We start from the raw sequence: 25605 nt of genomic DNA, 5'->3' as shown, positions 1-25605 counted from the left end.
AATATCTAAGTCAAGCTGGGATCATTATCCCATCTTAATGCACTCTCTGTTTGGCTTGGTGTGCTCCCACTTTTATTTCCTTCGAGAGGCTTGAGTGCCGTGTTTACTCGCCAATTACTGCTGCTCCCTATCGTTAGAGGATGGATCCTCTCAATTATATATTTTCTCTCATTTCATAAAGAGAGAGATGTAAATGGCGTGTGCCTGGATGCATATCGTATGCTGAGTTAAGCGCAGTATCCTCGAATCAAAGCAGTTTGGCATCTGAAATCACAAACTGAGCCCACGTTCAGTCGTACGGCAACCCCCACTGAGAGTGTTCGTGCGATTCCCAGACTATGCCGGCTGGGCGTGAGCACATGTTCCAGCATGTTAGATTTAGCATTGTCGAGTGGGTTGAACGCAGCTTATAGACTCTGTGAAATCTAAATCGGAATTTAGTCTGTGTCTCTTAGCTTTGAGGCCATTTATAAGCACTGCATGTTGATAAAATTAACTTTAAGCAGATATACACATTTAAAATGAACAGTCTTTCTCATATTGGAAAATCATCCATGCATCCATGCATCCATGCATCCTAGCCTAGTCTAGTATAACTAGTCAGGAAAATCTTAATTTCATGTTGTCTAGAATTATTTGCATCAAGTAATTAGTACAATTATATTTATGGCTCAGATGATTGGCTCAACACAACATGGCTGCAGAACTAAGCACTTATTAATAACAATTGTAAATTTCAAATCAGGTTCTTTGGGGGGAGTCTGACATTCTCATTAAAACACACAAATATGGTTTGGAGTCTTCTTGTTATATATTATTTCTTATTTTATTTATTTATTTTTTAATAAATGTGGATAAATTAGCAATCATTCCGTAATGCAAAATAGTGTGTTATTATAACAGGATTATAATGCATTTCCAATGTATTTTCTGTTAACTTTAGTGCTTAGTAAATATGTGTGGTGAAAATAGACTCAGTGCCAAAATTATACTAGTTGCATCTATGCTTATGCTCCTGCTCCACAGCATCACTTATGCAGGCAATGTGAATGCTATTCCCTTTTAATATGGCCATCAAAATAAATGTGCGATGCCTACACACGATCTTGCTCTATGATCAAATAAATGCTGAAATGTGTCCCAGTTGGCCAAATTGTGGTAAAAAACTGCACAGTGTGTACTCAGCCTAAGATGCCAGGGCTTTTGTGGAAGAAACTTTCACTTTAAAGCAAAAGAGAGGAACTAACAGGAAATAATGACCTTTGTATTGAAAAAAAAAACACACAAAAAAACAATCTACGGCAGCCGTTAATACATAAGTGCTGCGGTGGGTAATGGAAACGATCAGAGGGTGCCGTGACACCCCACTAGAATATTGGATACAGCTCTTTGCTCCTCTGTCTTTTTAACCTCACTCTGGGGCTCAACAGAGCAGGCGGATAACACAGAGTCACTGAGGACAGGCCAAAAGTGAGTCAGAGTCTTTACAAAGAAACGCTTGTTCTCCCAAGGCAGCTGGGCTCATTCTGATGATGCACTGAGGAGAGAACGACCATGTACATAGACACTAATCTGCACCCTGTGTCATACTCGATATAGGGAGGGGGAGCTCTGTGATCTAAAGCCGGTGTGATGAGAGGATATTGCATTGTTAAGCTGAGCTTCTGCCCTATCAACTCAGTCAGCACATATTCTCTTGCAGGAGACATATACATCTTTTGCATGTATAAGATCAATGATGGCACACATTTTAGATTATGCAATATGATTGTGTAGCACTTGATTTTACAGTCCTGTTCCCCATGTACATACTATGTATTTATCATAGTAATTACAATAACTGGGTAATAACTAGGTAACCCTGAACCTACCCCTAAATCTACCCTGAACCCATGTTGTTACCTTATTGCCCAGGGCCAGTACTTAGGTACGTACACTGTAAATACACGTAAGTGCACATACTGTAAAATAAAGTGCATCCATTTTGTATTTCCCCAATATTTAAAGTGTGTGTGTGTGTGTGTGTGTGTGTGTGTGTGTGTGTGTGTGTGTGTGTGTGTGTGTGTGTGTGTGTGTGTGTGTGGGTGGGTGGTCCTGGTAAACCCTACATCACAAAGATGTCCCCACAAAGATGGCAATATCCGAAATCCTTGTGGGGACATTTTTTTGGTCCCCATGAGGAGAACAACTTATATATCATATTAAGTCATGTTTTTTGAAAATGTAAAAATGCAGAAAGATGGGTAGGGTTAGGGAATATAATACACAGTTTGTACAGTGTAAAAATCATTATGTTTATGGAATGTCCCCATAAAACATGAAAACCCAATGTGTGTGTGTTGTGTCAAGTCAAATCACCTTCATTTATATAGCGCTTTTAACAATCCAGATTGTTTCAAAGCAGCTTAGTGTTAATAGGAAATTAATGGAACAGAGATTGTTTTGGCTTTACAGCAGCTCTAGAAAAAAGGTATTGTCCAGCTAAAGTACGTTTCTGATTGATTCATTTCCATTGTAAAAATCATTAGTTATTAAATTAGGGGCCGCTTACACTACACCGTTTTAACTGTGTGTGTGTGTGTGTGTGTGCGCGTTAAAAACATAATACATTTATTGGCATCCTGTCCACCACCACACTTCTTTTTTTTTTTTATGAAGACCTTGAGAAGAAAGTTTAGAACATGTGAAAGTAGTCCAATACAACATTTGGCCAATGGGGTTGTTGGTTGGGGGAAGAGAGAAATTGTATATACAATAGCAAACAGCCCCAACGACCCTTTTGTTTTTGTTTTATATATGTTTTGTTGCTTCCAGACCAAACAGAATTTTGACAAAACTCCACATTTTGAAACCACTTGGAAGCACCTGACAGCTTCAAGTCGACATGAAGAGAGTGGAAGTTAATACAAAGTTCTGTCATGAAACTCTAGATATCGTAGACTAATTTGTCCTTAACTCAATCTGCTTGCAATCACATCATTCTCTATTGTAGGGCACAGCTGATCGGTTCCTGCTGTATCAGTAGCCTAATGAGCTTGTTGCTCAACCTTCAAATACTTGGTCAGCTTTTTCTGTAGCAGTTGTAGCACACTTTCAGAAACCCTCCACCTTCCCCAGCTCCACCTGTATAGATCTACTACGGGCAATTCATGAATGCTATTGTACACCAGCAGCATGTCTTACTTGCTCACAGCAGCATGTCGTGTATGTATTGGCAGTAGCAAGTCAGCAATAACCAGCAGCAGCAGCATAGCAGATCATATCCATTACCATGCCAAACACTCCAAGAGTTGTCATGGCAGAAACGTTTTTGGGTTACAGATTACGAGAACACATTAATAAAAGAATGTGCAGGTGCATATTATTCATTTATAAGGAACAATGAAATATTCCATAAACAAATGTCATGTTGAAAAGATATTCCTAATATCATTATTGTTTTTTTTTTTTATGTTTGAGCTCATATATCTCCATTTTAATAACAGTCTGAGTAATTCTGAGTCTTAAACTGTAAACCCTTAAATGATTAGTTCACCCCAAAATGAAAATGTCCTAATAATTTACTCACCCCAATGCCATCCAAGATATCCATGTCTTTCTTTCCTCAGTGGGAGAGAAATTATGTTTTTTGAGGAAAACATTTCTGGATTTTTTTGTCTAACAATGGATTTCATTGGTTACCATCGTTTTTAAGTCCAAATCAATGCAGTTTCAAAAGTCTTTGAGGTGTTTAAACGGGCTGTACGCGATCACAGCTGAAGAAGAGGTTGTTATCTAGCGAAACAATAGGTCATTTAAAAATTTTTTTTTTTATAATTGATAGACTTTTTTTAGGGGTGTCCCCGACTATGGATTTTCATAGTCGAATCAGAATCGTCAAGTCTTGCCTATAGTCGACTAATAGTCGAATCATGTGTATGGGGGTGGGGGTGGGGCTGGGGGCAGAGCTTTAACATTTCAAAGCTATCACACACAAAAAAAAGATATAGAAGAAAATGTATAATAACATTTTGGATCAATAAAACTAAGAAATAACATAAATAACTGCAGAAAGGCCACACTGCAGACAGGATTTGCATTTCACATGCAAATCAAATTAAATTGGCTAAATTACCTGAGCGAGCAGGCTCTAAGTACAGCACAACATCGATGCACTGAAAAAATAAACAATTCATTTACAAAATTAAATTAGAACAGAATATTCCTTTCTAATAAATACAAATACAAAATGAAATAAATCAGAATCAAGTCACAAGATGAGCAAATGTGTGCAAAATGCCTAAAGTGCAGGGGAACATATTCAATAGGTAGATTAGATAACTCTGACAGATCAATAAATAAAATAAAAAATAAAGAAATTATTAAAATAACGATAGTAGCCAGAATTTTCAACTTTGTCTTTTTAACTGCAGAAACAACAGTAAATGCTAAACTGGAGTGGCAGTCTTTTTAGCTAAAAATGTTCACAGCATCCGAAAATCAAATTAGAACCGGCTAAAAAGTTTTGAAATCACTTGTACCCTACCTGATCGAGAGAACAAATCCAGTCTTTCACTCTGTCTGTGTCCGTTGGAGCCTTTTGTGCGCGCGGATAAAATACATTCTAAAACACTTAACGTGAAAAACGTTTAACGACTTAATCTCCTAAAATAGTTAAATTAAAATATCAAATTAAAGAAAACGCTTTACTATAGGAGGAACGCATTGCGTTCATATTCTGGGTTCATCTGCATATCTGCACATGGTTTCTTAATAAAGTGTGTACTGTGTACATGCATTAAGCCACGTTAAAGTGCCTTTTAAGCGTTTTAAAAGCTTTTTCATGTTACGCATTTTAGAATGTCCCGTGGAAAACCAACTTGTTAACGTTGGCCGGCAGAAGTGAGAACATGGTTTTCCTGATGCTAAATCCAGCCTCGGAGAATATCCTTTCTGATGGTGTACATTCACACTTTAGATTTTTTTATCCCAGACATTGTTAAAGATTTAAATCCTTGCTGCCAAGACGCTCCTCTGTCGGTCACGGATTGAAAGTGAAACTTAAATCTGTCACGGGGTGTTTGGATTTATTCACGCACGTTAAAAAATATTTATTAAAAGCTTCTTTCTTTGCACATTTTTATATACAGCATTATCATAATAGGCTGAATATTAATTTACTGACAGAAAACCGGTAGTTCTATGTGAAATCAGACATTGAGCGCCCTCATATAGCCAAAGTGGCATGATCCTCGTTTCATAACACCTCTGCGAAGATTCGACCGTGAGATCGGTAGTCGAATCAGGCTCCTCCAATCGAAGCATCTAATCTTCGACTATTCGGGGTCACCCCTAGACTTTTTACCTTCAATAGTTCGGATTGAGCTGATCAACAAACGGACAGGGAACATCACGTTGAAAGGTCACGCCGGCGCCGGCAGAAGTACCGCCCCACTGTTTACAATGCGACCGTACGTAGGAGGATAGTTCAAATAGTATTGTTTGCTATTATATATATAGTTATAGTAATCAGTGAATATGAATATGAATAGTATATGAATAACATTCTGATGAATATGAATAGTAGTTCAAATAGTATTGCCGGCGCCGGCGTGACCTTTCAACGTGATGTTCCCTGTCCGTTTGTTGATCAGCTCAATCCAAACTATTGAAGGTAAAAAGTCTATAAATTATTATTTATTTTTTTAAATGACCTATCGTTTCGCTAGATAACAACCTCTTCTTCAGCTGTGATCGCGTACAGCCCGTTTAAACACTTCAAAGACTTTTGAAACTGCATTGATTTGGACTTAAAAACGATGGTAACCAATGAAGTCCATTGTTAGAAGACAAATCCAGAAATGTTTTCCTCAAAAAACATCATTTCTCTCCCACTGAGGAAAGAAAGACATGGATATCTTGGATGGCATTGGGGTGAGTAAATTATTAGGACATTTTCATTTTGGGTTGAACTAATCCTTTAAGTGTTGACTTTCTAAAAAAATAAAAAAATAATGTTTATATATAGTTATGTGTCTATTCAGAATGACTTATGAGCAGTACACTTTTTTTTATTTTTGGGTATGTCATTTATGCCCCACTTGCCAAAATGGGTTGTGTAGGGAAAGGGGTTAACACACTTCAACTAACAGAATCCCACAAAAATATTTTACTGTCTTTTATTTGCATTGTGGCATTATTTTCACGACCAACAATCAGTAATTGCATAATGCAGTTCAGTTGCAGTCATCAGATTAATCAGAATGATCATGAAAACCGTGTCACAATGCTAATGGTCCTAAAACATGACTCATGTTTTTGAGATTTACTCAACAAACACAAGCTCATAGTGGAAATTTTACATTACACCTACAGTCAGTTCACCCTGAAAGAAGTAATTAAAATGGTGCAATCGACAGAGAGAGAAAAAAAAAGTGCTGGTTTATGCAGCGTTTGTTTGTGCAGTGGTATGCATTTAGAGATTAAAACAGAACAAACTGTAATTGTGCCAACTGTCCAGTGGGACAGATACAACCAAGAGCTTTGCAAGAGGCAGACAACTGTAAAAGAAACACTTGAAATAATAACAAGGATTTGTTTTCAAAGAGAATGGAGCTAAATATATTGCGTATGGCAGCTATTATCAAGAGTGATGGTAGGAACGTTCAAACAGCGTGACACTTCTGGGTCATTATAAATGTCCTCGCTCTTGCCGCATTCCGTTTTCTTTTTGTTCCATTTGTTTTCTGAGTTGAAAAGAAAAGGGGGTGTCTAGCTCTTGTTTTTGTCCTGGAAATGCATTGGCCTTCTTGTCCCGAGAGGCGAAAAATCCAGACAGACATGCTTTGTGTCTCGTGTAAATGTCCCTCCTCCCTTTCTCCTTTCACAGGTGGATGGAGCTCCAAAATCGGCAACGCTGTCAGTCGTGGCTCTGAGCGGCAGATACTCTCATGTTCCCGGGCCAATGCCTCGAGTCTCTGCTCTCTGCCAGCCTGTGCCGAGTCTACAGCTATACTCAGAGCTAACGCTGCCAGTGGAGCCTTCATGAGCATCTCCAGCCTTTCTACACTTCTCAGATAGAGGTACACTTCAGATCACACTGCAGGGAGGTGTTCAAGGAATAATGCAACCACAATTCTGTCATCATGTATTCACAAGCCTGCTAAAATATGACTTTCTTTCTTCCTTTGAACACAAGAGAAGATGTTATGCACTGCTCTTTTATGAAGAGTGAACAAAGAATTTCAAGCACCATAAAGCAAACTAAAGGTTTCTTTAAAGCAGTTCATATGACTTCTGATGCCAAGCAAATGGAAATTTAGATATTTAGTTATATATAGAAAGTCTTCCCTTAGGCACTTTTTTTTTTTTTTTTGGAATATACAGAAATGTGAATTAGATTTGAGAGCTGCATTATCAGTGTGAATAATTTACATTTAGGACTTTTCCTCAAACAAAGCTTTCAAATGGTTTCATGGAATATAGTTCATAGGGATCACTTTTATGGTGCCTTAGTCAATGTATGGAAAAGATCAGATTGGATATTCTTCTAAATATTGCCTTTTGTGATCTGTGGAGGAAAGAAAGTCATGTGGGTTTGGAATAGGATTACTTTATTTTCATTTTTGGGTGAACTGGCCCTTTAACATTGTCCTAGATGTGGAATTTCACACCTAAAATGAAAAAGCAGAAGAGATGTTGATGTTGGCAGCTGTCATGCCGTAACTTGATGAGACTCTGAGAGAGGAATCTTTATTAACATTCTTTGAGACATTTAGGTTTTTTTCAGGCAAACAATATATATATATATATATATATATATATATATTGTATGAACAGCAAAAACATTGGCTGAGTATTTAAAAAAATATTCAGCAGTAATGCAAATATTTCAACAGTAATGCAAATGTATCATTTAATCTTTATCATCGTTTTATTCATCAATGAACCCTGAAAAAAAAAAAAAAAGGATCACGGTTTCCACAAAAATATTAAGTACCACCATTTTCAACATTGATAATAATGTTTCTTGAGCAGCAAATCAGCATATCAGAATGATTTCTGAAGGATCATGTGACACTGAAGACTGGAGGAGTGATGCTGAAAATTCAGCTTTGACATCACAGGAATAAATTACATTTAAAAATATATTAAAATAGAAAACATTTATTTTTAGAGTTTAGAAAATAACACTATGTATGGTTTGGAATCAGATTCTTGTTTTTGGACATGTTTCAGCCTGGACTTCTTTATGCCCAATGTCATATAAGCTTCATACATTTCACAATGCATCAGCCATTACTTTGTAAACCATGTACTGTAACGGATATTGACTACACTGTCTGAACAAACCAATCTGATTTCATTACTTGTGAAATGACAGTGCAGACAGTCGGTTCTAAAGATTAGAAAACAAATCAGAATGTTTTTTCCTCCTCATTTATTACTTCATATCCAAAAATGACAGATCTGTGATTCAAAACACATCCATGTCAAACACTGCTTTCTATTGTCTAATCATCTGGATATGATGTGTTTACATAATCAAGTTGTAAGGCACACCAAGCTCTCCACACGATTCAATTTAGATTTTATGCGGCGTATGATGTTGTTTTTGAGTGGCAATATAATGGACAAAAAGACAAAGATACGCTGTTAGAGTTAACTTTTTCATTAAAATAGGAATCTGTAAGTTAATAAAAAAATATAAATATATATTCTCCTCAGCTCATATTCTTATACTTAATGGTTTCCATTTTTACATTTGCATGTTACAGAACAGGCATGTATTATATTCGACTCAAACTGCTAGCTAATTTTCATATTTCTGTTATTCAATATCCTCCCACAGCTGTTTCTAGCTGTTATTTTGCCTTAGTCATTAGTCATAACTCATACTTGGTGGCATAGAGATTCATATTTTTACTGTCATAGTTGTATAAGAAAAATAAATACAGTTGCTTGCTGCCTAGTAGCATTCGTGAAAAAAAAGCTACATCCAGCTCAACACAGTCACAGCTAAGGTCAGAGGTCAACTAAAGGGAAAAAATGAAATACAGAAGAAGTAGGTATGTTCCTTCTGGAAAACAGGCCTGCCACGGTCTGGCACATACCCTTGCCTAATTCAACGTGAAGGGTTCTTTAAAGCTCCAGAAACATGATGCTTTCAGAGCTGACTGGTGAGGCCCTCTGGGTAATAGCCTCAGTCCAATGCATTTCAGTGACAGCTGACTCTAAATGTCGCATCTATAGTCCGAAACATCATTTGGTATAATATGACCGAAATGCCACAGACACACGTGAAACCGATGCAGGTGCTCTGAATGCATTGAGTGAATGAAGTCAGCTAAATGGTGCTGTCAATGTACCGTACATATATAGAGCAGTTGATTGTGTCTGCATGTCCTTAAATTGTTTTGTATAGGGCAGAAATACACATGCAATTTATGATGTTTTGTGAGTAATGGTGCTGTACTTTTTGGTGCAGTGCCCAGCATTGTTTTATGCATTTATTCCTTAAGGGGTGGAATACATAACTGTTACAATCCAAGTGTGTACTGTAAATTAGGGCTGTGAAACTATTGCATAAAAAAATGGTATATATGTTTCCAATGTTATATATGTTAATATTATATATTATTACTAATTAATTCAAATATTATTGCGTGTAAAAAAAAAAAAAAAAAAAAAAAAAAAACAGTCCTGTACTTAGTTGGATTTGTTAGAAGTTTTATTTGTTTTTTGTATTGGTTTGTTTTGCGGCTCGAGACGCTAAAGACACAACACAAGTGGTTTGGAGAATAGATTTGTTTTGGTTTGGTTTGTTTTGTCCCTCGGCCCAAGACACTAAAAACCCTACATAGGACAAGCGGTTTGGAGAATGGATGTTTTGTTTTGTTTTGTTTTGTTTTGTTTTGTTTTTTTCTGTTCCTCGGCCCAAGACACTAAGGCCCAATCCCAATTCTATTTTATACCCCTTCACCTACCCCTAACCCTTCGCCTACCCCTAACCCTTGCCCCTTGAAACAGAGTGCCAAGGCGTAGGGGTGAAAATATTCCCCTAAGAAATGGGACACCACTACTACACCGTTTCATTATACGTCGTCGCTATATATAGCGCCTACGTCACAGGAAATGCGCCAATGTTTATCACAAACTTCCAAGATGCCGTCGTCAGCTGTAGTCTTGCGTGAGTTACAGCTATTTTTTGCATTTTTCTTCTGAAGTTCGCAGAAAACAACGGAGATGACGATATCTTCGACGCCTAATGCTGCCGCGTTCACACCAAACGTGAATAGAGCGTCTGGCGCGAGTGATTTCAATGTTAAGACGCGTTTAAGCGCGTCTGGAGGTCTTGCGGCGCGAATGAGACGTTTAGCGCGGCGCGGTGGACGCGAATTCGCCTCATTCGCGCGTCCACTTCGCTTCAAACTGCTTTTTACACACGTCATATTGTTAACGAACTTTAGCGTTTTTTTGCAACCGTTTCTTTGAAGAACATGACCGTAAATATGAACACAAGATTGAATGTGACAAAGAAAATGATTATTGGCGGTACATTTTTCATACCCCTTCGTTTGAAGTGTGGTCCCGAAAAATCTTCATTTCAAGGGCTATCTGGCCCTTCTCCTTACCCCTACCCCTCCAACCAAAAGAGAATTGAGACAACCCTACCCCTTCACGGGAACGCGCAAAACAGAGGGGTAGGGCCAAGGGGTAGGGGCAAGGGGTGAATTGGGATTGAGCCTTAATACCCTACATAGGACAATCGGTTTGGAGAATGGATGTTTTGTTTTTTGTTTTGTTTTGTTTTGTTCCTCGGCCCAAGACACTAAAGACCCTACATAGGACAAGCGGTTTGGAGAATGGATGTTTTGTTTTTTGTTTTGTTTTGTTTTGTTCCTCGGCCCAAGACACTAAAGACCCTACATAGGACAAGCGGTTTGGAGAATGGATGTTTTGTTTTGTTTTGTTCCTCGGCCCAAGACACTAAAAACCCTACATAGGACAAGCGGTTTGGAGAATGGATGTTTTGTTTTGTTTTGTTCTGTTCTGTTCCTCGGCCCAAGACACTAAGGCCCAATCCCAATTCTATTTTATACCCCTTCACCTACCCCTAACCCTTCGCCTACCCCTAACCCTTGCCCCTTGAAACAGAGTGCCAAGGCGTAGGGGTGAAAATATTCCCCTAAGAAATGGGACACCACTACTTTCATTATACGTCGTCGCTATATATAGCGCCTACGTCACAGGAAATGCGCCAATGTTTATCACAAACTTCCAAGATGCCGTCGTCAGCTGTAGTCTTGCGTGAGTTACAGCTATTTTTTGCATTTTTCTTCTGAAGTTCGCAGAAAACAACGGAGATGACGATATCTTCGACGCCTAATGCTGCCGCGTTCACACCAAACGTGAATAGAGCGTCTGGCGCGAGTGATTTCAATGTTAAGACGCGTTTAAGCGCGTCTGGAGGTCTTGCGGCGCGAATGAGACGTTTAGCGCGGCGCGGTGGACGCGAATTCGCCTCATTCGCGCGTCCACTTCGCTTCAAACTGCTTTTTACACACGTCATATTGTTAACGAACTTTAGCGTTTTTTTGCAACCGTTTCTTTGAAGAACATGACTGTAAATATGAACACAAGATTGAATGTGACAAAGAAAATGATTATTGGCGGTACATTTTTCATACCCCTTCGTTTGAAGTGTGGTCCCGAAAAATCTTAATTTCAAGGGCTATCTGGCCCTTCCCCTTACCCCTACCCCTCCAACCAAAAGAGAATTGAGACAACCCTACCCCTTCACGGGAACGCGCAAAACAGAGGGGTAGGGCCAAGGGGTAGGGGCAAGGGGTGAATTGGGATTGAGCCTTAATACCCTACATAGGACAATCGGTTTGGAGAATGGATGTTTTGTTTTTTGTTTTGTTTTGTTTTGTTCCTCGGCCCAAGACACTAAAGACCCTACATAGGACAAGCGGTTTGGAGAATGGATGTTTTGTTTTTTGTTTTGTTTTGTTTTGTTCCTCGGCCCAAGACACTAAAGACCCTACATAGGACAAGCGGTTTGGAGAATGGATGTTTTGTTTTGTTTTTGTCTTCCTCAAAAAGACTCTGAAAACCCTACGTACGACAAGCGGTTTAGAGAATGGCTGTTTTTTTTTTGTTTTTTTTTTAATACACACATACAGTAGGAGTGTAAAACATGGCGAGTTAGGGCAGCAACAGCTGATATAACTAACTTATCACGCTGTGGGCAATGAATGAATAGCCGTAGGGGTCTGAAAGGTTGTCTATGCTAACCAGCGGTAATGTGTCAAGACCACATCTGTCTGGCTGACCTCATTCAGCGGTAGAGCTTCACATGCTCGCCCAGACACTACAGAAGAAAGTAGACGATGACAGTATCTGGAGAGGATGGGCGGCAGAGCGTTTCAGGGTCATTTGGGCTGTAGAGCAGGGAGTTGACTGATATTATATGTTCACTGACTGAGAGAGGTTATCTCAGAACCGAGCCCAGTCGCTTCTCTGCCAAGATTCTTTTCCTGAGGGTATCCAGGCGGCGCTGCGCTAATTAAAGCAAACATCAGCAGAACGCCCAGCAGAATTTAGTCATTCAAGGGCACAGAGTTTTTATGCGCTGGTTACATTTTCCTTATGTTGAATCTCACTATGAAACTAACACATCATGAAGAGTTAGACAAACCGAGAGGACAACGGCTGAACGCCGAGTATGTTTGTAGGGCAGGATTAAGCATCTTATGATGGATTATTGACTTGAAAAATACATCTTGAGTTCAAGACCTAGAAAAATAAATCACACAAACTGGGTCAGATTAAATTATCTCAGCATTTTTGATGAAGCCGTTGAGTTGATATAATTATCAGTCGGTATAGAGGCTTGTTGTTTGAGCGCACTTATATAAGCGATCAATCATAACAATGATGCGCTGTGCGGTGATTTTCTCACTGCGAAACCTCTTGAACTCATTTGACAGTGATTTCAATATGGAGTTTGAATAGACAATAGGTTTTGATTCAGATGCATTAGTATAAATCACTCTGGCGAGAATACATCCATTCAGGCTGTCTGTTATGTCTGTCCAACAAAAACCTCATATCAGTTTAATAAGAGTACTTTTGAAAGGCATTAATGGACTAAATGGACTGGTGTTCATTCCAGGGCATTGTACACCCTTTTTTAGGCGATTTTTGTGGCAGTCCACTTGGCCCCCTTTGCCAGATAATACTTTTATTAGACAATTATTACTATTATTGTTGTTGTTTTAATTTTTAATTTTAATTTAATTTTTTTTATTAAATAGAGTTGAGTAATTGTAATAGTTGTAAGACACACTATATTCACTTTTGTAGATATTGCTGCATGTCCCTTCTGGTGATGTAATGCCCTGCTTACATGGCCGTAAACATCAGTGATTTGGTTTTTGTTTAGGGAAAGATTACTGCGTTGGAAGAGGGACCGTTTGGGGTTTAAATCAGCGTGGGCTCTGGAGTGTTGAATTACTGTCTCAAGAGTTGATAAGATCTTATTTGTGTGTTTGTGTGTGCAATGAAGGTTGACCTTCATGTTTAATGGCTGAGAAAATGCCATGACTCTAACAGTTTAGTTTTCACTGCTAACACATCATCGCGCCCATATGATCATGTCCTTACTGCATGAATATACTTTATTACATTAACATTAACACAAGCTGCTCCACAAAATAAGTACTTATAATGCATATACTGTGTGCAAAAATGTGGGACCTGCTTTGCTTTACTTCACTGTTTCATGTATTGTGTATCAGGTTTATTTAACAATGATGGATTTGCAGATCACATGGTTACATCATTCATTGTTTAGTTGAAAAGGATGGAATTGTATAATCTCCACAAAGAAGTGATTTGGATGACAGAATAAGATATGACAGCTGCAAACTTCCTTTCTATTTTGCTGAGTTTTGTTTGGAGCTCATGATGTCAAATTGCGAATCTTGTGTTCAGTGGCAGTTTTAGTTTTTTTTTTTCTAGTCTAAATAGGCCTCTGTATTTATTTTGCTATTCAGAATAGTGAGCTGAGGGAACAAGTTAGACATCAATGACAGAAAAAATGAGAGCACATGAAATGTGCAGTAAACAGGATGTGGAATATCACTCCAAAACAACTAAAAGAACCATATTACAGGCAGGCCGAGTCCCATTGTATTACAAGTTGCATTTGCAAGTTTGTCCTCAAAAAGTTCTTTAGAATTGTTGCAAGGCAATGGGGAAGGAATTTGCATGAATTCTACATGTTTAAAAGCTATAATTATATTTAAAAAAAAAAAAAAAAATTGCTAACATATTGGAATATACAGTATGTTAGGGCCTGGGGATGTTGATTGGCAATCAATGAATGCAGCTGCTAATAAACCTACAGAACAAAATATTGCACAGTCACAGCTTTCTACAAGGACGGCCATAATGCCTCAATAAAAGCTTAATACATTCACATTTGATTCATTTAGAATTCAAGTGGTTAGATTCAAGAATTAGATTCAAGTAGACAGTAGCATTTACTCAGAGATTCACAGACAGTGTTTTAAAAGGGCAAATCAGTCCTGGAGATATGCAAGAGACATTTTAAATCCGGAATTGATAATAATATCGAACATCAGTTGGAAATTTGACCATAGATATGGTTTCTAAGCAAAAGTGGGCACATTTTTTTTTTTTTTTTTTTTGCTCAAATGTGACTCAGGTCTGTGCATGGGTTGCTTTGCTAATGATGTAGGCGTACCCTGATGAGGCTTTCAAAACGCATGCAGGAAAAATATGTCGAGTCGCAGTGCGGAACTCCTCTGTCTCACAAGAAAACCTCAGCGGCGGAGGAGACTGGTATTGTGATGTTCCATGCTGTAGTCATGGCCAAAATCATTATGCCTTACACACAGGTTTTGACATTGTTGTGTGTCGCGTTAAGAGTGATGCAAAAGACAACCGTCCAGACTTACAAAAATCCACCTGGATAAAATCTGGATATGCAAAAAAAGCCTAAATCAGATAAAAGTCGGATTGTTTTGAAATGCAGTCATATTGGAATTCATGCGACTTTTATGCCACTCTAGATTGACCTTTCATTAATTCATCCTTCACAGGGAGTTTGATTGACAGGCGATCTGACCAATCATAATCCGCCAAATCCGCCATTTTGTCTGACAAAGCTTGTCAGGAGAGTTAGTAGATTGACGTCGGTGGATTTGAACTAAAAGAACGGTGTGACGTCTTTCCACAGTTGAAACAACATTCCTTATGATGTTCATTCATTTTTATTTGATGCTATAAATTAACCAGAAGGATTTGATGATCGGTTCGCGAGCAGCTTTAACTGAAGCTCTACAGCGATCTGTCTCGACACATTAGAGCCACAAAAAGGTATTAATTGTTTAAATCTGAAAGTTGAGTCTTTGTTTCATATCGAAATTAAGCTGCTCTGTCCTGTCTGTCAGCGCGTTGTCAGTGTCTTCTTTGCTCCGTGATGTATTTTTCACTGTGTGAGAACATGACGTGTGGCGTGAGAGCGGCATGGTTTGTCGGACATAGCAACAGTGACTAAAGGGGGCGGGTCCTTGCGAACGCTGGCGGGAGTCACTCCAAAGACTTTACATACCAGTAGTTCTTTGGTCACTCAGACAGCCGTGAGGGTAGTCAGTGGAGGAACAGTGAGGTCTAAGTATCACAACGACAGCTCTATACAAGCAAAAATAGAAAACAAATTTTCCAAAAAATAATTGGACAAAGAAGATGCACGTTGACAATGACAACAACAGACTCTACGATACAGGGTAAACAGATATGAGCTTAGTCATGGTTATACAATTCTACCCACGATATATTAATTAAAAATATTTATTAATTTATTAACGTTCATTCATTTTATTTATTTTGGCCACTAGAGGCGCAGGATTCAGAAACCTGTCATTCTCAGCATATTTGACAAATTCAACGACCAACCTTTTTATATAGGCTACAGCTGGCATGTTGATCAAGGACTTTTTATTTTATTTGTATGAATTGGTTAGACTGCAAAGATGGACATAAATACAGACTGAAACTTTTTAAAAAGATATAATTGCAATTATCTGTTAATGCACTTACCTTACGTGTAAAACATTTTACCAGTTACTGATGGGTGTCGAGTGAAAAATAAAAATTTGAACCAAGCAATCTATTGGTGCTCTTAGCATAATTTTGCTATTCAGGATCCCAACAGGAGGTAAAGATTCTTCAATTTAAAAATAGTTTAAGTTTTGCCTCCTACTGTCATTTCCTTTTGCACTGTTTATGTGCACCTGGTTCCATGCTCATTTATTCTGTGTCCTACAGTGTGACCTTTACCAAACACAAAGTAGAGATAGAGATTTTCAGCATTAATATGAATAAAGTAGGTTAAAGCTGTACTTATGTGTGTGGACATTAGCATATGAGTGTATAAGTGTTGGCAACAACAACAACATGTCAGAATAGTTTAGTGTGACACTTGAACCTTGGCCTTCCCTCGTCGGGAAAAAATAAACTCAGCATAACATTAGCCTTGCTTTCCATGTCCTCTTCAATAGTACTGCATTAGTTACTTTTGACTAGAAATGCAACAAGCAGTCAGTGAAGTGAGTTTGAGGGTTGTCACCAAAATAAAACTAAATGTAATAAAATGCAAATCCTCATTACAAATGATTGCATCGTCACACAATCTCAAAGTGCATTTAAGCTGAATATGGTGACAACTTGGTCAGGTTGCAAAATGTATGACACACAAAACAAAATTTAATTTAGCGCTCAGACCAAAGCAAATTAACGACAGACACTTCCGCATCATAGACAGTGAACAGCGTTCGTGGCATTTTGGAACCAATGTTGATAATTAATAATATCATTAGACAGCTGATGATTAAATGTTTGTAACAGACCGTAATAAACGTATGGTTTATTTGGGGAAAAATGTAACTATTATGCAGAATTACAGCAAATGTGCATAATGATTGCTGAGTTGGTAAATTTCAGATTGACCGGTAATTCTGCAAAATTACTCTTCTCAAATGAAGCTTGACATAAATAAAACAGTGGCAGCGGCTGCCAGAATTAAATATTTTGGCACGTGACCTGTTCGATTTTAAATAACTTACCCAAACAGCAAACAGTTCCTTCTTGGTTGATGCTGCCATCCTGGGGTTTCGCTTAAAGGCCTGATTGCTGGGGCCGAAATGCTTTCAAAAGTGTTGGCTTTCTGCACTAAATTGAGCTCTGGTGTAGGTCTTCCTTTGCAGATTAAATCCAGCTTTTCTTTAAACGTTAATCTTGAAAATGCCGTGGATACTAAATTAGCAACAATGTCCTCCTCACTGATGCTGCTTGCGGTTTCCATAGCGAATAGCACTAGCTATTTCATCAGCGGATTGTTTTTTTTTTTTTTTTTTTTATCACGTTCCTCATAGCGGGCATAACTTGTCATAAAGTTGGTGAAAACAAGCCCCAGCCATTTAGAGGGCTGATATGATTGGTACATTTTCCTGTAATTTGAAATTTGTCTGTCATTGACTTGCTATGGGTTGGCTCTATGTATCAATAGAGCCAAGAAGATTTAGAGAAAATTACATTTTCAAATATTTAGGAATACATTTACATATGAACGGGGCCTTTAATGTTTTATGAACCATTTGTAAATTGTCCCGTTACTAATTAAATACATTTCCAGGGTTAAATACACCTTGAGCTCTGTGAAATTAATGCTATCGAGTACCACAAACGAAACAAACAATTCTCTAACGGACCTGTGGATTTTGTAGACCACCTAAAGAACTGTTTTGAACAAGTCTGGAAGTTACTCATGATCCAGTGCCAAGGATATTCAGGGCATCGTCTCCCTCTGAGACTTAACACAGAACAAACAATTAACAACCCATCCTGCATGAGTCTGTGAGTCTCCATATTCTTCTATGAGAGGACTTTCAAACTGTGAATATAATCCACTGCATTTCATTTGGAAACTTGAGCCATGTTTAATGAACCAGGGAACATCTGCAGTCAAATGAGGCCTTCAGTAACTAGGAAGATTTGTGATGGATTCAAAGGCCATGGAAACAGTGGAAATGGATAACTGCTGTTATTTGAATGCGTTATGTATTCGAAGCATTTTGGCTCCGAAAAAACGCCTGTTTCTGCAGGTTGTCATTGTGTTGATATAATTCAGATCAGTGTTCAATACTGAGAAGCAAACCACAGGCCCACTGTTAAGATAAAATGCCTGATACTGGGATGTGATTAATGCACTCTCTGTTTTGGATTGTCATAGCAACATGAACTAATGGGCATAATTTTACCCAAGATGAATGAGTGCTGGAGACAGCTGATATCCCATGTAAAAGCTCAGGTCTGTGTCTCTGCTGGTCTCAGAGTTGTATTTTATATTTTTACTCGGTTTCGCAAGCTAATTTGGTGCACCCCAAAGGGGTCTCCGTCTTTGATGACACCCAACTGGGCCTCCATTGTGCCAAATTAAATCCTTTGAGAATTTTTAATTGAAAAGCTCTATTCAGTAGCCTTCGTTCAGTTCATAATTCGGCGCACACTGTGAGTGACAGACAAGTATGACATCCGCCCTGCGGGTCACGTCTCGAGTCCCGAGGCAGCATATGATTACTGTGATTGCTTGATTCTAGAGCTCTCCACTGGATGACACTGATTGAAGCACAAAGGGGTTTGAGTCACATGATGATACATGTTGTATTGCAGCAAAGTAGTTGCAACTAATTTTCAGCCGCTTTGAATGGACGGACAAAAACAAAACAAGCTAAAAATAATGGTGCATCTGATCAGAGTTCTGAGAGTCTGTAAGGCTATTTTTCTCCATTCCTTCCAGGAAAAGGAAGTTCATATCGATTCACCACACTTTTACCTCACAGGGCCCATGGGCACTCTGGTAGAAAGAAACATGGACTTGGTAATCCATCTCCATTGCATCACAGCTCTCTGGGCTAGGAATTCTGTCAGTCGCAGAGGCACGGAACGGTAGAAAGACTCCGGAAATCACTTACCGCCTCTCACTTACATCAGGGTAAAGTGGAGAAGTGTTTCTCTCTCCTTCTACTTCAGTTAGTTTTATCCACCATTCGTTCTTTAAATCTAAGCTGCTTACAGATATAGACGTTTAAGAAGAAGGACTGGCTACTGTTCTGAAGGGTATTTAGGTTTGTATCTGAATTGCCATGAACTAATATTTTACTAATTCTGAGTGGAAATTCCGATATATTGTGTATGGTGTGGCTTTAGCTTAATTCAGTGACTCTTGATATTCTTTTGATATTCAGGATTCTTTGTCTGAATCATGACCAATACATTATAAAAAATTATTTGCATTGTCTTTGCCCTTGCATTTCAACAAGTGTTAATTTTTTTTTAAAAAACAATGTACACTATCGTTCAAATGTTTGAGGTATGTAAGCTTTTTAATGGTTTTGAAAGAAGTCTCTTGAGCAAAAATACAGTAAAAAAAAGTGTGTGTGTGTGTGTGTAGTGAAATATCATTACAATTTAAAGAGCTATTTATTTTGACTGTTTATTTTAACTGTTCTTTTTGGATTAATTAAAAAAATATATAATTTATTCCTGCACTTACAAGGTTACATTTTTCAGTCGCTATTATTCAAGTCTTCAGAGTCACATGATCCTTCATAAATCATTCTTATATGTTTTATGTTTATATTTTGGTGCTCAGAACACATTTCTTAAAATGATAAATGTAGAAAACATGCTGAAATTTTATAATAGAGGGTTAGAATTCAAAAGATTAATTTCAAGAATTATTTGAAATATAAATCTTTTGTAACTTTATAAATGTGTCACTTCGCCCCCAAATGTCATGCAGGTGTTGCAAACAAAGACGAAAACAAAAGAGCTTGATTTGCAAGCAGTTTCTCTTCGTAATCAAAATAAACCCAGGGACACACTTCTTAGGCTAACAGGAAACAAAACTCGAGAAACAGAAAAAAAACGAACAAAAAAAAAAACGCTTACATAATGAGGAGATCAGACCAAGACTGAACCAAAAACAGGGCTACAAATACAGACACAATGGACATGTGTTCAAAATTGATTCAGCTGTGAGCGCAATCTTCTGGCAAGACGCAGGAATTCATTCAGCACAACCCTCACAGTGCATTATGGGTATTATCTAGCCTTTGAGCATACATCAGTCACACACTCGTTATTGTGGTGCATTATGGAATTGATTGAGTGCACTTGATTTCGTCCACTATGGTTTCGGACACCACTACAAATGGCTGTACCCTCAAATAGTGCCCTATTTAAGGGTATAGGGGGCGATTTCGGACACAGCCTGGGGCTAAACAAAATAATTACCAAGACACAGGTGGAACACATGAAAAACACCGGAAACTGAATTGAGAACAGCGCAAAACTAACTCAAGTAAAGTCCACCTCAAGCAAAACACTAACACAGATTGGATGTGACACCAAACTTTGAATGGTATTATAAATTGTGTATTTTATATACTGTTTTTAAAGCTGCAATCCAATAATGTTAGTTACATAAACATAGGCTTACTTCTGCTCAGTTTTGAGCTTACAGACCTGTTGTTATAAATGCAAATCCGAGAGGAGCTTTGAAGAACAATCCAGAATCATATCACATCATCAACAATTAAATAAATACAATTCAGTAATGAAGTACAAAGAACAGCAGGCTTTTTGCTGACGCCAGTGGTGCAGAAAAACACACATTTAACTGGATGCCAAATCAGATGGGTAGCCTACATCAGAGATAACGTTCTATGAAACAAGTCTTCGAAGAAGTCCCATGAGAGAATTTATCAGAATTTTTTTTTTTTTTTATATATACATGCCTATGTTGTGTTGTATGAGATGCAAATCCATTTGGCTCACTCAAGGCAACCATAATTAAATCTATGGTTACATTGGATGTAATCTGTGTTCATTTCTAAGTACTAAATACCTAAATAAAAAAAAAAAAAAAAACATATTGAAGACAGTGGCATTATTTATTTATTCCATGTGTATGATTCTTTTTTCCAAAGTCACACACAATTTAATGACCAATAACAAGTCTCACATGGACCGTTATGTTGTAAAAACCAACGGTATAGCAGCTGAAATTGTCATAAATATTGTCAACAAGAGGAGCAGCTGTATGATGTCATAGCATAACCACAATAACAGCTATACATCTATTAAATAGATCACAAGATGCATCTCAGCAAAATACTTCTTTGTTTCAGCAGGACAGATTTGCTTCCGTAATGTCGCGTGGCAGCTTAATATACACAAAGATTAATCTCTATTTTACGCTTACCTTAAGACCTGCTGAGATGCACACATTTCATGAAGTGCAGATATTTGATTGAATGTTATCTGTAAAATGAAAACTGGTTGTATTGTGATTGAGAGGAGAACACAATTAAATATGTGTGATTTTATCTTTTTTACTGGCCTCTTTTTTCTTCTGATATTTCTATGTTTGCACTCGAAGGAATATAGTTTAACATAGGAAAACATGCTGTATTTCTTTTTTTTTTCTTTTTTTTTTTTGCAGTGCAGACTTGCTAATGTAGTTTCAAGAGGTTACATATTTCTGCCACCTTGCATCATCTCCACACAAACTACTTATGAGTTGATTCTACATTACTGTGTAACCATAACATTGAAAAGCCATATTCTGCTTTTGCGGAGGTAAAAGGATTCTTACTTTTGACATCAGTGTATCTTGTAAGCTGTGACGCACGGTGAAAGAAATAACCTATTTGTTTAACCTTTATATTGTATTGATATCATTTTTTTCTCTCTCTCTCAGAGGCCCCAAAATGTATGTCTAAAACAAATGAGAGCAATTTAAATAACTTATTATTTTCCCTTCAAATTATTTCTCTTTTAGTCAAAGCCCAGACTCAGAGCCAGATATTATTGAAGCCTCACCTCTCAGTTTTACTAAATAGAAGTAGTGCACTATTTTGGAAATGTGGTTGCCATCCATTCTGATCACTTTTTTTTTCTGTTTGGGATCAATTTGATTGTTTTGACATGTTTCCAATTTAAATTAAAGCAGTACATGTTATAAAGCCTTTCACAATTATGGTTAAAGGGATAGTTCACCCAAAAATGAAAATTCTGTCATCATTTACTCACCCTCAAGTTGTTCCAAACCTGTATGAGTTTCTTTGTTCTGCTGAACACAAAGGAAGATATTTGGAAGAATGTTTGTAATCAACAGATCTTGGTCCCCATTGACTTCCATAGTAGGAAAAAATATATACTATGGTAGTCAATGGGGACCGAGATCTGTTTGGTTACAAACATTCTTCCAAATATCTTCCTTTGTGTTCAGCAGAACAAAGAAACTCATGCAGGTTTGGAACAACTTGAGGGTGCGTAAATGATGACAGAATTTTCATTTTTGGGTGAACTATCCCTTTAAGCACTGGTTTAGAACAAACCAGAGCTGGTCGCATATTTAAATGTAATAAATTGTTTTATTCATTTATATATATATATATATATATATGCTGCCAGGGTTGGAAGTATCCCTAAAATAGGTATCTAGTGTTCTTTTATGGGTGTATATATGTATGCATACATATGTATTTGCAATGCATATTTTGCAGCTTTTGGCTGGACTCATGTTTGTGCACTGTCCCTATTGAAATAAAGTAATAAATAAAAAATAAAAATAAGCCATGAAGTTTCAACTTGATACACTTGATCACTGTTAAGTACACATTCCAGGGTATTAATAGAGCTTTGGAATCTCTGAGATCCCAAAAAGAACATTGTTACGACCCGGCTCAAAGTCATAACATAAAGAGGACAATTCACAAGATGCGTTTCAATAGAGAAAATATAGGTTTATTTAAAGTTAAACAAATAATGTCTAGAACCCACTCTTCACACAAATACACAAAACAAAAATGAGAGAGAACTAGACAAAATCCAGGAGCTTCTTAAATAGGTTGCCACATGTGCAGCTGGTTTTCTTTAGGGCAATCCAGCCCACCAATGAGTCGGTCCTAGATTTCTCAAAAAAAAGAAAAAAAAGAAAAAAAAAGTTAAAGAACAGGGGCAGGACTGTAACAAATATGAATCTGATTGTGGATTTGTATACAGAGCCCAATAGTGACAAAAAAAACAAACAATACTTTACAAACTATTGCCCTAACTCTAGGCCAGTGTTAGCAACGTGATGTTGTTGATATGTATTCATCCAATACAGTGACATTTCTCATTTTACAAAGTCATTGGCTTAGAACTTCACCTGTGGAGTACATATTATCACACTGGCACACTGTGTTTGCTTGTCTTGCAGTTCCCCCGAGAGATGGAGTGGCTGATCTTCTCCCTTCTGGTGCTGGCAATGTCTGCTTCGGGGCAGCTGTGCCCCAAGCGTTGCATGTGCCAGAACCTGTCGCCATCTCTAGCCATCCTCTGTGCCAAGACTGGCCTGCTTTTTGTGCCAACAGTCATCGACCGGCGTACAGTGGAGCTGCGTCTCACAGAGAACTTTATCACCGCAGTAAGGAGGAGGGATTTCGCAAACATGACCAGTCTCTTGCACCTGACGTTGTCCCGCAATACCATCAGCCAGATTTTGCCTTATGCTTTTGCTGATCTTAAGCGACTGCGTGCACTGCACCTGGACAGTAACCGCATAAGCGTCATCACGGACGACCACTTCCGAGGACTCACCAACCTACGGCACCTTATCCTTGCCAACAATCAACTGCACAACATCTCGCCACATGCATTTGATGACTTTTTGGGGACTCTTGAGGACCTGGATCTTTCGTACAATAACCTGGTGGATATCCCATGGGACACTATAGGACGCCTCACCAATGTAAACACTCTCAACATGGACCATAACCTCATAGAGCACGTCCCTCTAGGAGTCTTTTCGAACCTACACAAACTAGCACGTCTGGATATGACATCCAACAAGCTAAAGAAAATACCCCCTGACCCATTGTTCCTTAGGATACCAGTTTATGCCAAGTCAAAAGGGTCACCCCTTTCCTCCCTCGTCCTAAGTTTTGGAGGGAATCCACTACATTGTAACTGTGAACTACTCTGGCTAAGAAGGGTAACGCGAGAGGATGACCTGGAAACTTGCGCTTCACCTCCCGACCTTATGGCAAAGTACTTCTGGACAATTCCAGAAGAGGAGTTCATCTGCGATCCCCCTGTGATTACAAGGAAATCTCCCAAAACCTTTGTCATGGAAGGTCAACCCACCAGCCTGAAATGCAAGGCCAATGGGGACCCAGACCCAGACATTCACTGGATCTCCCCAGAGGGCCGTCTAATCGCCAACACCTCCCGTACTTTAAGCTTTAGCAACGGGAGCTTGGAGATCAACATCACTTCCTTGAAGGATACGGGAGTCTTTACCTGCATTGCGTCAAATGCTGCGGGGGAATCTACAGGCACTGTGGAGCTGGTGGTCAGCCCGCTGCCACACTTAGCTAACAGCACTAACCGAATCCGAGAACCTGATCCAGGTCCATCCGATATTCTAACCTCTGCTAAGTCGACTTCATCAGTCAGCAATGAGACCAGGTCTCAGGAGAGGAAGGTGGTACTTGCTGAGCTTACGGCAAATTCTGCACTCATCAGGTGGCCTTCGCAACAACATTTCCCTGGAATCAGGATGTATCAGATTCAGTACAACAGCTCGGCAGATGACACCTTGGTCTACAGGTAAGATGTCTCATTATTTCGTGAAATCTAATTACATAGAAGGCTAAATGGTTGTGCTAACATGGCAATGTTATTGTGGTGCAATTGTGCATCTAATAACATATCTAGCCTTCTCCTATATAAGTGTATCACAATGATATGATGTTCATGTGTTGTTAAGTATCTCAATTGATTTCATTACTGGGACTTGCTTTAAATATTGCTGCTGTTTATTTACTGTATTGTTTAATTGTACAATCAAAGGCCTTCATCTCCATGGACCTGCCTTATGCTTCATTTTTCAGTATGACAAAAAATGGCAGGTGCAACTTTATCTGTATTGCACTGCAGGATGTCTTTGTCACGATAAAAGAGAAAATCTTTGCTTCATCTGTCAGAAGTTGCACTGTTTTGTGGACCATGTATTCCCAGAGCACTTTCTAAAGCTGTGGGATATCCAAAATTCAAAGTGTTTGTGCTCAATGTTCTTTGAGCCTCAGAAATCCCATTCATGAAAGAAAACAGAAATATCAGAGAAGATGACTCTATGGTCAGACTAACAGATGATTCTTTTTGACGTGAAAGAGAAAACAAAATATGTGCTGGGAGAGGTGGGCACAAACCAGGCTAATTTGTCTTTTTCTAATGTTTAGAATCCACAGCAATTGTGATATCTTCTCATTCACAGCTGTTCTGTATGTTTAATTAGTCTGGGTGCTGGGGAAGACCGTGAATTAGCATCCATCTCACAACCTTGGGCAATATGCTACAGTGAAACGAATGGCCATAAAAGCTAAACACATTTCCTTGAAGAAAAGAAAAACTGAATGGATGAAAGATAATTTGGCTTTATGAATCAATGACACTAGTTCAGGGATACAAGAACATTCT

General features: G+C 38.3%; 1 protein-coding gene across 3 annotated transcripts in view; it reads left to right on the top strand.

Moving 5' to 3' along the window:
* Nucleotides 1–25605, top strand: part of LOC311297570 (leucine-rich repeat and fibronectin type III domain-containing protein 1-like protein) — a 116849-nt gene that overhangs the window by 45787 nt on the left and 45457 nt on the right. For all 3 annotated transcript variants that reach the window (XM_084419926.1, XM_084419925.1, XM_084419924.1), the window contains exons 2-3: nt 6869–7061; nt 23345–24735. In XM_084419926.1, coding sequence (XP_084276052.1) covers nt 23357–24735 — 1379 coding nt within the window. In that variant the 5' untranslated portion in view covers nt 6869–7061; nt 23345–23356. The remainder of the gene's footprint in view (nt 1–6868; nt 7062–23344; nt 24736–25605) is intronic.

The sequence above is a fragment of the Rutilus rutilus genome (genome assembly GCF_951802725.1).
Source record: "Rutilus rutilus genome assembly, chromosome: 9".
NCBI classification, from domain to species: Eukaryota; Metazoa; Chordata; class Actinopteri; order Cypriniformes; family Leuciscidae; genus Rutilus; species Rutilus rutilus.
The sequence above is the reverse complement of the archived record's forward strand: the minus strand, read 5'-3'. Positions and strand labels throughout refer to the sequence as shown.